The 15,087-nt window shown below is 44.1% G+C and overlaps 1 protein-coding gene across 1 annotated transcript in view; it reads right to left on the bottom strand.

The window, feature by feature from the left end:
• Positions 1 to 10,862, bottom strand: part of CADPS (calcium dependent secretion activator) — a 480,748-nt gene extending 469,886 nt beyond the window's left edge. The window contains exon 1 of the mRNA XM_052657031.1: positions 10,419 to 10,862. Coding sequence (XP_052512991.1) covers positions 10,419 to 10,862 — 444 coding nt within the window. The remainder of the gene's footprint in view (positions 1 to 10,418) is intronic.
• Positions 10,863 to 15,087: the final 4,225 nt, after the last annotated feature.

Raw genomic sequence — 15,087 nt, forward strand, 5'->3', positions numbered from 1 at the left:
TTGGAAGACTCAGCAGTGGCCACAGGACTGGAAAAGGTCAGTTTTCATTCCAATCCCAAAGAAAAGCAATGTCAAAGAATGCTCAAACTATCACTATCACTCAAACTATCAATTGCACTCATTTCACATACTAGTAAAGTAATGCTCAAAATTCTCCAAGCCAGGCTTCAGCAATATGTCAACTGTGAACTTCCAGATGTTCAAGCTGGTTTTAGAAAAGGCAGAGGAACCAGAGATCAAATTGCCAACATCTGCTGGATCATGGAAAAAGCAAGAGAGTTCCAGAAAAACATCTATTTCTGCTTTATTGACTATGCCAAAGCCTTTGACTGTGTGGATCACAATAAACTGTGGAAAATTCTTCAAGAGATGGGAATACCAGACCACCTGACCTGCCTCTTGAGAAATCTGTATGCAGTTAGAACTGGGCTTGGAACAACAGACTGGTTTCAAATAGGAAAAGGAGTACATCAAGGCTGTATATTGTCATCCTGCTTATTTAACTTCTATGCAGAGTACATCATGAGAAATACTGGGCTGGAAGAAACACAAGCTGGAATCAAGATTGCCAGGAGAAAATATCAATAACCTCAGATATGCAGATGACACCACCCTTATGGCAGAAAGTGAAGAGGAACTAAAAAGCCTCTTGATAAAAGTGAAAGAGGAGAGTGAAAAAGTTGGCTTAAAGCTCAACATTCAGAAAATGAAGATCATGGCATCTGGCCCCATCACTTCATGTCAAATAGATGGGGAAACAGTGGAAACAGTGTCAGACTTTATTTTTGGGGGCTCCAAAGTCACTGCAAATGGTGACTGCAGCCATGAAATTAAAGGACGCTTATGCCTTGGAAGAAAAGTTATGACCAACCTAGATAGCATATTCCAAAGCAGAGACATTACTTTGCCAACTAAGGTCCGTCTAGTCAAGGCTATGGTTTTTCCTGTGGTCATGTATGGATGTGAGAGTTGGACTGTGAAGAAGGCTGAGTGCTGAAGAATTGATGCTTTTGAACTGTGGTGTTGGAGAAGACTCTTGAGAGTCCCTTGGACTGCAAGGAGATCCAACCAGTCCATTCTGAAGGAGATCAACCCTGGGATTTCTTTGGAAGGAATGATGCTAAAGCTGAAGCTCCAGTACTTTGGCCACCTCATGTGAAGAATTGACTCATTGGAAAAGACTCTGATGCTGGGAGGGATTGGGGGCAGGAGGAGAAGGGGACGACAGAGGATGAGATGGCTGGATAGCGTCACTGACTCGATGGACGCGAATATGAGTGAACTCCGGGAGTTGGTGATGGAGTGCTGCGATTCATGGGGTCGCAAAGAGTCGGACACGACTGAGTGACTAAACTGAACTGAAACTGAACAGGATCCCATGGGGCTCCTGGACACAGAAGGCTTTCTGTGCCCAGCTCCCTGTCCCATGCAAAGTGCACCCCCTTTCTTGTTTGTAGGAAACGGGTTTCAGCTCCAGGATCCTCCCTGAGTTCCGAGGGGTAAAGTTCAAACAGTTCTAATCAAGGAAGGGAAGGGATGCAGATACAAAGGAGGACCAGCCAAGAAACAATAGTGTAGTCTTAGCACAGGAGCCTGCCTCAAGGGATATACAGAACAATACCTTTCAGCTCTTCTACATAAACCAAGCCTCACAATAGATGGAAGATGTTAACTACTTGATGAAACAATCTTCATTCTAGAGAAATGGTCAGGAGATCACCTGATGCCAGATTAACGCCCTGCACATACTCTGTTCTTTATCAGCAACCACAACCTTGAACCACTGCTATAAAACTCAAATTCCTCCAGGTTGGGATATGCAGTTTTGAAGGGGACAAGTCCACTGTGTCCCCCTTGCTTGGCAAAGCAATAAATCTATTCCTTTCTACTTCACCCCGAACTCTGTCTCCGAAATTCGATTTGGCACCAGTGCACAGAGGCTGAGTTTTTGCTATCACTCACCCTAGTCTACTTCCCCCGTGAAGATTTTTACTACTACTATATCCGATCCTGTATGTGCGCACACTCTCCCCTTCTCCTACTTTAGTATTTGTAATCCAGTCCAGTTCCAGTTCAATCACTAAGTCATGTCCGACTCTTTGCAACCCCATGAACCACAGTACACCAGGCCTTCTTGTCCATCACCAACTCCCAGAGTCCACCCAAACCCATGTCCATTGAGTCGGTGATGCCGTCCAACCATCTCATCCTCCGTCATCCCCTTCTCCTCCTGCCCTCAATCTTTCCCAGCATCAGGGTCTTTTCCAGTGAGTCAGCTCTTTGCATCAGGTGGCCAAAGTATTGGAGTTTCAGCTTCAGCATCAGTCTTTCCAAGGAACACCCAGGACTGACCTCCTTTAGGATGGACTGGTTGGATCTCCTTGCAGTCCAAGGGACTCTCAAGAGTCTTCTCGAACACCACAGTTCAAAAGCATCAATTCTTTTTTTTTTTTTTTTTTTTTTTTTTTTAATTTTTTTTTTTTTTTATTTATTTATTTTTTAATTTTAAAATCTTTAATTCTTACATGTGTTCCCAAACATGAACCCCCCTCCCACCTCCCTCCCCATAACATCTCTGTGGGTCATCCCCATGCACCAGCCCCAAGCATGCTGTATCCTGCGTCAGACATAGACTAGCGGTTCAATTCTTACATGATAGTATACATGATAGAATGCCATTCTCCCATATCATCCCACCCTCTCCCTCTCCCTCTGAGTCCAAAAGTCCGTTATAGACAGCTGCGTCTTTTTTCCTGTCTTGCATACAGGGTCGTCATTGCCATCTTTCTAAATTCCATATATATGTGTTAGTATACTGTATTGGTGTTTTTCTTTCTGGCTTACTTCACTCTGTATAATCGGCTCCAGTTTCGTCCATCTCATCAGAACTGATTCAAATGAATTCTTTTTAACGGCTGAGTAATACTCCATTGTGTATATGTACCACAGCTTTCTTATCCATTCATCTGCTGAGGGACATCTAGGTTGTTTCCATGTCCTGGCTATTATAATCAGTGCTGCGATGAACATTGGGGTACATGTGTCTCTTTCAATTCTGGTTTCCTCGGTGTATATGCCCAGCAGTGGGATTGCTGGGTCATAAGGGAGTTCTATTTGCAATTTTTTAAGGAATCTCCACACTGTTCTCCATAGTGGCTGTACTAGTTTGCATTCCCACCAACAGTGTAGGAGGGTTCCCTTTTCTCCACACCCTCTCCAGCATTTATTGCTTGCAGATTTTTGGATCGCAGCCATTCTGACTGGTGTGAAGTGGTACCTCATTGTGGTTTTGATTTGCATTTCTCTGATAATGAGTGATGTTGAGCATCTTTTCATGTGTTTGTTAGCCATCCGTATGTCTTCTTTGGAGAAATGTCTATTTAGTTCTTTGGCCCATAAGCAGCATCTTACAATTAAACACTACCTTATTCTCAATTTATCTGACAGCTTCCAACCTAGAACAGAAACTCTCCAATCGAGAATCATACCTCACAACTATCTTCCAGTTCTTCACAAAGCCTGGGAGAATATTTGGTGCAATGAATAACTGGTCTTTCTTAGAACTTGGTCTAAGTAAGTAAAACACCCCTGATGATTCCAACTTAAGTTGTATGAACACTTGGCCCCAAATACTGGCTATATTTTAATGTAACAGCCTATGGTTATGTATTAAGTTTGCTTTTGAAGGAAAAAGACCTTGGAATTATTTGACTTTTACCACTTTACACAGTACAGTTTTTCAGGAATGAAAGATTTAATTTCCTTTGTTGTTCAGTCCAGTTTTAGGGAAGCAAAAGGCTATTCCAAGTGTGTAATGAGGCAAGAACTTCTCATTACTTTTTTGGTTTTCTGTATCTTCAAAATGTCTCTTCTAGTACCAGTCCCTAACAGTTCCTGCCCATTGCACCAAGATGATTGGGGGCTGGGGGGAAATGCCAAAAAGCAGATTTAAAGAATTCAATTATTTTCCTGAAGAAGAGAAAAACATAATTCTTTCTCAAGGAATCCTGTTTGAACAGTCATTTAGTTTTCTCAAAAGGTGAAAATATTTTAATTTTTAAAATGCAAATTGTATGTTGCATTAACAATGCAACCCTTCAGATATTTGAAGAGTAACCTAAGTGCCTCAAAGCATATCTGAATGAATGAATCACCACTATTGATTTAAAATACACACACACTCAGACATATTTAGTAACCTAGCACTTGGTCTTAAATTTTATGAAAGTTATGAGCTTTTGAGTCATAACTGAACAACAAAGTCAAAGAAGTTAGTGAATAAAGATGGAATTTCTCTGGCTAACAGTGACTCAACTTGAGCCATAATTTTAGAGCAAAATATAAGCTGAATCACATGGAAATGAGTAACTTGATGACTAGACCTAATGTGTTGTAAGTTCAAGTCCTCTTGAATGAGGAATTCAGATAGAAAAGATACAACTTTGGCACTGCCCCTTTCTCTCATCATATCCTGGGTTGGCCAAAAGTTCCTTTCAAGTTTTCTATAAGATGGTACAGAAAAACTTGAAAGAACTTTTGGCCAACCCAGTACATACAGGTGTTGTTTAGTTGCCCAGTTGTGTTCAAGTCTTTTGACCCCATGGATGGCTGCATGCCAGGCCTCCCTATCCCTCACCATCTCCTGAAGTTTGCCCAAGTTCATGTCCATTGCATTGGTGATGCCATGATGTGTGTGTGATGTGCCTGTGTGTGTTTGTGAACACAGGTGATGCAGTGCTAAAGAATCCACCTATCAACGCAAGAGACGCAAGAGAGATGGGTTTGATCCCTGGGTCAGAAAGATCTCCTGTAGTAGGAAATGGCAACCCACTCCAGTATTCTTGCCTGGCAGCTTTCAAGGACAGAAGAGCCTGGCAGGCTACAGTTCATCGGGTTGCAAAGAGTTGGACATGACTGAACACACACACACAATACACACAGACACACATGTATACACACCTACATATGCACTCATAATTCATTCTGGACATCTGGAATCCAGGCATTACAAATAGTTCCTAGCCAAGTTAAAACAAAAACCGAAACAGGTCATGTCAATTTACACATTACACAGAATTGTTTACAGTGCCTGCTTTTACATTCCCTCAGGAACTTCTGTAAGTAGGTGGTTCACATGAGGCAGCCACTCATCACCATTACTACGTGATTTAGAAACATATGGTATAGCTCTGTCATGCCAGCTTCTAGGTATTCACTCTAGCATTCTGACAAAAAGGAGACAAAGAAAGCTCAGAACTGTTTTTCAAATTATCATTTATCAGCTGCTAAAACATACAATGTGACAGCCTGATGACTAGGTTTTTGTTGTGGTCATAAATTATCATTACCAACATGCTATATTTAGATTTACAGTAGTACAAGGACAATATACCTATAAATGATAACATATTGAAATTTAGCAAGACCCTGTGCAGTTTCTGGGTATAAATCCTTTCTGTGTTCACCCATTTCTTTTTTTGTAGGAAATAGACTTTATGTAACCTCCAGGACCTCCTCTGTGTTCCAAAGAGCAGGTTCAAACCCGTGCTAATCAGGAAAGGGAGGGGATGCAGAGACAAGGGAGCTGCGATCAAGAAACACGGAGCCTTGGGTCACAGGTACTGGTTCCCCCTCAAGGAATATATCGATAGGATGGCTCAGTGGTAAAGAATCCGCTTGCCAGTGAAGGAGCTGTGGGTTCGGCTCCTCATCCAGGAAAATCCCCTGGAGAAGGAAACGGCAACCCACTCCAGTATTCTTGCCTGGGAAATCCCGTGAACAGAGGAGCCTGGTGGGCTACACTCCACAGGGTCTCAAAGAGTCAGACACAGCTGAGCACACACACAGACAACACTATCTTTGAGCTTTTTGCTTCCCTGGTGGTGCAGAGGCTAAAGCGTCTGCCTGCAATGTGGGAGACCTGGGTTCGATCCCTGGGTCGGGAAGATCCCCTGGAGAAGGAAATGGCAACCCACTCCAGTATTCTTGCCTGGAGAATTTCATGGACGGAGGAGCTTGGTGGGCTACAGTCTACTGGTCGCAAAGAGTCGGACACGACTGAGCGGCTTCACTTTCACTTTCTTTCATTTTCAAAGCCGCCACTCAGGGGGAGAATGGCAACTTCAGGCTGAGGCAAGGTTCCCAGAGCACCACCCTGTTAACTTGTCACCAACCAATCAGAGGAAAGTCACACAGTCTGCAGCCTTCACCCTAAATTCTGCCTATAAAAATCTTTTCCAAAGCCATCGGGGAGTTCAGGGGTTTTGAGCTCGAGCCACTGGTTCTCTTTGGCTGGCCCTGCAATAAATCTTTCTCTGCTCCAAACTCTGATGTTTGGTTTATTTGACTTCACTGTACATCAGGCACATGACCTTATTCGCTAACAATATTTTCACATAGTTTGTTTCAAATCCCTTCTTTTACCTGGAAAGACCGAAAACCTAGGCATTCTCTTTCCCAGTAAAAGTGAAGCCTAAGTAATTAACTTTCAGAATGATCCAGCAATGGCATCTTTTCCCTCTGTTCCTTCCCAATTGTTCTTTTGAGCTAAAATAAATTTTTTTTTCCCAGTTCAAAGTATACAGAAAGACTGACAACAGTCTGCTGTTCAGATTTACCAGCTAACAGCCATCTCTCTCCTTCATGAGTGAGCGAGTGAAAGTCACTCCCATGCCCGACTCTTTGTGATCCCATGGACTGTAGCCTCCTCTGTCCATGGGATTCTCCAGGCAAGAATACTAGAGTGGGTAGCCGTTCCCTTCTCCAGGGGATCTTCCCAACCCAGGGATCGAACCAGGGTCTCCTACATTGCATATGGCTTTTTTTACCAGCTGAGCTACCAGGGAAGCCCTTTCTCTCCTTCATACTCTTTATGAAATTGGTACTTCAAGGATTATTTTCCCCATGTTGATTTTTTTGGATAGGTGTTCAAAGTGGAAGGGGCAGGTCTCTCTCAACTCGAATAGAAATAACCCTGAGTCAAGAAGTGCACTAGATGTGTTGTCAGGATGCTGCTGCTGCTGCTGCTGCTACGTCGCTTCAGTCGTGTCCGACTCTGTGAGGCCCCAGAGACGGCAGCCCACCAGGCTCCCCCATCCCTGGGATTCTCCAGGCAAGAACACTGGAGTGGGTTGCCATTTCCTTCTCCTAGCCTTCTATTTCTCATTTAGAATACTTCTGGCCAGTGTTGAATATTAAAGAGATAGGATTTGAAATCAGAACCCCATGCCTAAATTCCCACTCTCATCTGTCTACATAGTGCTTTAAGGCAAATTAGAAAACCTCACTGAGTTTTCTTTGGGGATGGTAATCCTTACATTGCTGCTAACTAAAATCTATAGTGTATTTAAATGTCATTCATTTCTACCTAACTTCCTATTTCTGTTCTTAGATCATTTTAAGTTCTCTTCATAATTCCTACATTGTTAATTATGAGAAGAACATAAAATGATCTAGGAATGGAAATAGGTAGTTAGGTAAAACGAAGGACATTTAAATAAATGACAGATTTTAGTAAACAAGGCATAGCTGTTGGTTCTTTATTTGTACAACAAGTACCCATACTACTATAAGATAATTACAGAGGAAAACTGTCTGGGTTGTATGGGAACTCTCTATATTATTTTCTCAACTTTTCATTAAATCTAAGACTCTCCTTAAAAGAAGTCCGCTTTTAAAAAATGACTTAAAGTAAGTGCCCTGCACTTGGCAAGTACTTAAAACACAGTAGCCAATGTTACTATTATCAAGTAAACTAGTTGGTTTCCTAAAGTTTATTAAACTCTGTATAATATGGTCTTCCTCCACCTGAACTTTATTGAGATATAATTGACATACAACACTGTGTAACTTTAAGGTATACAGCACAATGATTTGACAATATGATCTTTCCTTTTCCCCAATTTAGCAATTGCTTTTCATAAGCAGTTCTCTCTGCCCCAGCCCTTATCACTCTATTCACTTTCTCTACATCACTTTTCCTCTTTTTTTAGTTCATCCATTTCTTTTCTACAAACTCCTGTTTACCTTACACCTAGTTTTTATTTCTCCAAGACTAATTCCATCTTATTTCTTGGCTTTAAGTTTGGCCTCCATGATTATGCAAACTTTTACTTTCAATGACGGCTCCTTGGGGGTGGGGGGGGGGAATCAAAGTTCAAGCTTTCTACTTAGAGAAAAATAGCAGAACACTTTTTTTTTCCCCCCCAAAAAGGCACCAAACACAAAGATATAGTATTGGGGAAAGCTTGTTTTTTTGTTTTTGTTTTTGTAATAAAGAGAGAGATATTCAGCGTACCAATATAGACAGCCTGGAGGCAGCTTTGCTGGGTATGTATTTAGTCTGCTGCAACAACTAAAAATAGTTTGACCAAATACCAGTGTTATCAGTCTGTCCTGGAGTCCCTCTGATATTAAGGTCATGTGTAAAAACACACCTTACTTGTCCCTCAACCACAGCTTTGAATGGATCTGGGTAAAACATACCATATCAGATCAGAAAAACCAGCCTCCTGATGCTCTTTCTCAGGTGGCTGAAGCTTCTGTTTAGAAGACCTGGGTCTTTATGAGAATAAATTTCTTTTCCCATTCTGGTGCTGGATTTCAACCTGTATTTGAAGGACAGAGCTAGAGAGACTTTTGACTGATAATGGGAAGTTTGTTTCTTAACTTTTCTTTAAGTGACAACAGCTTTTCATTGACAAAGGAACAGGACTTCTTTAGTGGGTGCCATTATTAATGAGAGAGATTTTGGAAATGGAATTTCCCCTGCTATAAAGACACAATTACCGAAATAATTTCAACCTGAAGCTTGAAATGCCAGGCCCTGTGAACCCAAGCCTCAACCTTAAAAGACTATCCAAAAACTTTTACGTTCTGAAAATACTTTTGCTCTAGGATAGTTCAAAATACACATGGAAAAAGCAAGGAACCACTGATGAGAGGGTGGGGTGGGGGAGGGTGGGGTTAAGCAAGGAGTGTGCAGCCCACCTGTTCTTTCTCAACCAGGAAATCAATTTTATCTTTAATAAAACTGATAACCAAGCTTGTGATAGCCAAAATAAATCATCACTTCTGGGTGGTTTGTGTACACATACATGCAATACAAACAAGAGAAATCTGCTAACTCAAGATAAGGCTGGATAAATATAGGAAAACCTAACACTCTACTCCAGGCAACATATAAATCAGTCTTAAATGGCAACAACCCAGAAATTCTCTATTTTAAGAAACTAGTCTCAGTAACCTCTGAGGGGGTTAGAGCTGGCGTTAATCGCCCCTCACACCGCCCCTCTGGGGGCTTCACGGACTTCTCTGTTAGTTCAGCTGTGGCAGACTCATCTATAGATAAAGACAGAATGAGATGCTAACTTGCTTCACAACTCACTCCAGCTGAGTACCCTCTTCTGGTCCACCGCCCTCGACCTGCATTAACTAATCCCTTTCTCTGGCTGGAGAACAGCTGATAGAAATAGGCACTTTTTTTTCACATCAAAGGCAGTCCGGAACCGTCTTAGCCTTGCCCCAACCTCAGACACAAAAAGCTTTTTGATGCTTATAATTGCAAGGCTTTTTCCAGCTGCACTTTATCAAGCTAGTAGTGGCAGGGCTTGGAGGGCCTAGGAGAGCCAGAAGGTGGCGGCGAAGTCACCTTGGGAAAAGAAGGGGGTCAAAGGGAGGAAGGCAGAGGGGCTGACCCCGGGAGAAGGAGCAAGTATACCTGCCCCTGTTCTGGGGTGAGTGAGCAAGGGCAAGGGACATTGGAAGGAAGCCCACCCAAAGTGAAGCGGTGTCCCGAGGACCCCCAGGTCGACCCTAATCTGTGATCATCTGACCCGGTGGAGGGAGGAGGGTGCCCTTCGCAGTGTCACGGGAAGCTTCGCCTTCCGGGCTCGCTTTCTCCCGCCTGCCCCTGCGGTGGTTCTCTGCCAGGGTTAGCCTGAGCGCGGCTCGGAGGCGCTCCACTTGCTCCGTACCGGAGCCCCCACCTACCGGGCGCCCCTGCTCGCCCTGCGCACGCCCAGGAGGGCGGGCCGGGAGCTGAGCGCAGCCGCCGGCCGCTCGAGAGTGCTGGGAGCCCGGCTAGCGAGCCAGGCCTCTCTGGGCGCCGCCGGCTGCAAGTCACTCTGAACCTCCCGGGCTACACAGCGGAACTTGCCCGCCTCGCTCCCCAGCAGGGAGGCCCAGGCACAGGGTGCTGTCCTCCAGGACCCTTGCTGGTTCTGGGCAGCTCCTGGTGCGCTCTGGGCTAGGCGAGGCCTGGCCGCGGAGAGGGGGGCCTTGTAACCCCTTCCCCGGGGCGCGGTCTCCTCCTCCTCCTCCAGCTCCTCCTCGCCAGCTGCGCCGCCAGCTCCCATTGTTCGCCCCGCCCGCCTGGCAACGTCCCGGCGCTACTCTCTGGGCCTCCCAGGCGCACCTACCTTCTGCTGCCGGCGGGCCATGTCGGTGGGTTGCTTGGCGTTGAAGGGGTAGGCGATGCAGCGCATCACGAACACATAGAGCTGCAGCCTCTTCTTCCTCTCCTCCTCTTCCTTCTGCAGCCGCTCCAACTCTTCCTTCTCCTTCTCGCTCACCACCGACGGGCTAGGGCTGGAGGGTCGGCCGCCACCGGCGCGGCTGCTAGGCTGCAGCCCCCCGGCCCCGCCGCCGCTGCTCGCGCCGCTGCCCCCGCCGCCGCCGGCGCCCATCCCGGCCCCGGCGCCGGCCCCGCCGCCGCCCCCTAGCCCGGCGCCGCCGCCCGAGCCCTCGCTGGCGCGGCTGGGAGACAGGCGCGCGCCGGACGCGGCCGAGCCGAGCACCTCCTTGCCGCTCTCCTCCTCCACGATCTCATCCGATTCCTCTTCGCTGGATGAAGGGTCCAGCATGTTGGCGCCTGGGGAGGGGGGGGGGGGGTCCTTGGAGCCCCTGGCTTGGGGTGCAAAAGGTGAGGGGCGCTGGAGGCAGCTGGGGGTCGGCTCTCCCGGATGGCCGCTTCTCCCCAAATCAGGGAGCAAGCGCGCTGCTGCTCAGCCTCAGCCGCGGAGACTGCTTCCTCCGCCCGGCGCTCGAGAGCTGGGCTCTGACCCACGAGCACGAGGGGAGGAGGGAAGGGGAGAGGTGCGTCCGTGGACCCAAAGTGGGCAAAGCAGGGAGTCAACTGCGAGCCCCGAGCCCACAGCAGGGTGCCATCTGCAGCCGCTGAAGGAGGCGCCTCCAGAAAAGATGCCGAGTGTTGCAAGCTGTCGATGCAGCCTAGAGCCGAAGAGGCATCTTGCCGATTGGGGAGGGAGCGGCGCTTACGTGTTTATTGGCTTAACTCTCCCGTGTCCGCAGCATAAAGGGCGGCTGCAGCGGGCTGGAGCCGGAAGAGCGCGGAGCGTCCCCAAAGTCTCAGAGCTTCCGTAGTGAGCCCAGTGCTTTCCCGGCCTCCTCACTCCCACCCCGTTGTGGCTAATTTCCTCCTTAATGCCCAGCCCTCTTGGTTTCAACCTCTCTTCCCGTCCCGCGAACAAAAAGTTCTTGGGAGAGGAGGAAATAGATCAATCAGTGGTGACATTCTGTCAGAGGATAGTTGACAAAAGCGGACTTTTTGTCAGCTGTTAGACACACTAAGTTCAGAGATCTCACCGAGACGAAGTCGGCGAGATGTTATACACAAAAGAAAGGCTATTCCCTATAACCAGCTTTCCTCACGTTTTCCTCACCAACCACCCTGTTTGTCCCACCTGTGTAGGCTCCAATGCCAGCAGTTTACTTTACATACACCCAACGGTAAAGAAAAGATTTTGACCGGATTGATGTATCCACCATGTAGCTCAACTCTTTAAGTAGAACCCCCGCCCCTGCCTACTCTGCATTCTTCAGTTCCAAGAACTGGTAATACTTTATGCTGAGGTAAGCCTACCATGGAAATAGAAGGGTTTCTTGTTGCTCAGCCCTTCCTTCATTCTGTCTCGCTGGAGTATCTGGGTGGAGGCTTGGGGACCCCAAAATCAGACAAGGATACTGTAATAACTGAGTGCAGCAACATCGAATGCGTTGACTCTGTCGCACTGTCTTCCTTCCTGCTTCTCCGTTATCTATTAATTCAAAGCAGCAGATGGTGCCTTCCTTCCCCCGGCTCCTTTCACTTAAGCCAATAAAGCCAGCGCACGGGGGAGCTGGCCAGCGTGCTGAATCTAATCAGCGACCCACAGATGGATTGAAAACAAACCAACACTCTTCACCTTTTGATCTTAGACTATCTAGAGACCTCTCATGGCCTTCCCTCACCCCATTTATGTATTTTCAATGCTCTAACTACTCGCAGATAATCGTGGGAGTTATTGTTGAAGTGTACTGTGAATTTAAAGTTTATATCACATCTGTCTTTATTTTAAAATTTACCATGACTATCAATACTATAGACTTTGATAGTCAAAGGAAGTTTTAGCACCTTTTCACAAAGTGAACACTGTTCTAGGTGCTTGGAGTAGGTTGAATTTTTAGAAGACATTCTCTTAAAGAGTCTATAATCCCGTTTTGGAGATACAACACAAACACACAAAAAAGACTGACAGTGCTTATTTCAAGGCAACATGTAAACAAATCCAAGTTAGTAAACAGCTAAAAGCTTGCTTGAATGAAGCAACTAGGAATGGAAGAGAATCATATGTTTCTGTAAAAAGAGAGTTAAATTTTAAAGAAAGGAACCATATGACTTAATGGTGAAAAGGGAAGATATATGTGGAAAGAGCAATTTCCAAAGCCATGGTGATAGGACAGAAGACTGAGTAAGGTACAGAGTGTAATGGAGGCAGTGTGTGGGTAGGAAATGGGAAGGGAGGAGGAAAAAAAGTTGAAATAATCATCCATCTGGCCAAATTGGGGGGCGAGGGGTGGCAGTGGTCATCTTTAGGACACAAAGAAATAAATGGCTAGCTAAGGAGCATGTGACTTCTGCACAGAAAGCAAGACAAAGTCATTTACTAATTAAATATTTTTAAGCAAGATAAGGCATTTGAGTATTATCACATTATGTACCAGTAGGAGGGTGACCATGAACTCTGTCTTTAGAACCATCTGGAATTTCTCAATCACTGTAGTAAACTTTAGTAGTTTTGTATTTTTAACAACATTTTTCATAAAAACATAAACTCAGTATCTACCTTTTGTTACTCATATAAGCCAATGATTTGGCTATTAAATATGACATTGCTCAGGTAAATTTAACACTTTTCTCAGCACACCCATGAGTGTTCAATCAAAGGAGGCAAACAGATTTTACAGGAAATACCTTTATTTATTTTTTTTTTCAAAATGTATGTATTGCTGACTTTTAAAACGTACATCTTGGGATTTTCCTGGTGGTTCAGTGGTTAAGGCTGCACTTCCACTGCAGGGGCATGTGTTCAACCACTGGCTGGGGAACTAAGATCCCATGTGTGGTGTGACAAGGCCACACACACACACACACACACACAAACACACACACAAGTTCATCCTTTCAAAGATATGTTTTACCTTAGCTGAAAGTTAAATGTCCTTGGAGATATTATAACTTTTTTTTTTCTGCTGAAGCTAAGATATCCCAATCTGAACTCCTTAGGCATCTAAACTAGGAATCGTGGCTTTCCTAGATGCAAATTTTGATGAAAAAGGAAGAAAATTATCCCAGAACACATCCAAAGCATCTTAATTATTGTCTACCTTTTGTTAACATCCATATTCTTCTTTTTAAAAGTACAATCCTACCATAGATTCTGATACACATCAGTATTCATATCCTCAAACAAGCTATTTTAGGTGCTTGCATGCTTGCCCCCACCTCCAGTTCTGCTTTGTAGGAAACTTGAATAACCTTAAGGTGATGGAATAAATTTTAGTCAGCCATCTGGAGACCATATCATGAAAGTAGAAGTTATAACAGTGAATTTTTTTAATCCCAGCAAAATTTAGAGGAAATGGAAATGACTGAGACATTAAACTAGGGTTTTATCATCTGGACCTTAATTATTTCTAGATAGACCTCATTTTCCACTGAAGTGTTCGTTATAATTACGTGAAAAGCTACAAGTATGAAGGAATAGCTGACTCATTGGCAATCAACAGACACCTTCGTGAAAAACCATCACTTCTTTATGTCACTCATATAACATGTTTCAATCAAATAAACCTGAGTTCAATGCCCATCTTAATGATTTTCTGTGTTTCTTACTAGAGGACAGTATGGCCAAACTGAATATATATTTTTTAAATCTCACAATAAATTTCAGATGTAATCATCTTATCCCATCAATATATATATATTTAAATTTAAGGATAGACATAAACACCAAAAAGGATAAATTTGAACCTTATGGTATGCCTAAATTCAAGTTAAATGCTTGGGATCTGGACCCAGGCAGTTCTGCTTTTGCCACTTAACAGCAGAGTTATTCTGAGAAAATTGTTCAATGACTCAGACTCGGTTTCCTCATCTGCAAGATGAGGGACAGTGGTAATAACTCCCCTTAGCATGACAAGAAAATCAAATTGAATAGTATAAAAAAAGTATTTTTCAACAGACTTTAGGTTTAAGCCTTTTTTTCCACTAAAAGGAGATGAACTTTTTTCCGCTAAAAGGAAAAGGACTTCATTTTACTTATAAATGAAATAAAATTGAACCTGCATAACTGGAAGGAAAAACACTAAAAAAATCAAATAACCCAACTTTCTCACACTATATTAAAAAATAAACTAAAAATGAATTAAAGACTTAATATAAATTAAACTGTAAAACTCCTAGAAGAAAAAATTGAGAGTATTTACTTTGACACTGACCCTAGAATACTTTGGGGGCTGTATCTCCTCAGGTAAGGGAAACAAAAGCAAAAACAAATAAATGAGAAAAATTGCATCAGACCGAAAGCTTTTGCACAGATAAGGAAACTATGGAGAAAATGAAAAGGCCATCTACTGTATGGGAAAAGATATTTGCAAATGATATGTCTGATAATGGGTTAATATCCAAAATATATAGAGAACTCATAGAAGTCAACATTTAAAAAAAAATTAAAAATAGGGAGAGGGGCTTCCTTGATGGCTCAGTGTAAAGAATCTGCCTGCCAATGCAGGAGACATGAGTCTGAT

The sequence above is a fragment of the Budorcas taxicolor genome, chromosome 1 (assembly GCF_023091745.1).
Source record: "Budorcas taxicolor isolate Tak-1 chromosome 1, Takin1.1, whole genome shotgun sequence".
Taxonomy (NCBI): domain Eukaryota; kingdom Metazoa; phylum Chordata; class Mammalia; order Artiodactyla; family Bovidae; genus Budorcas; species Budorcas taxicolor.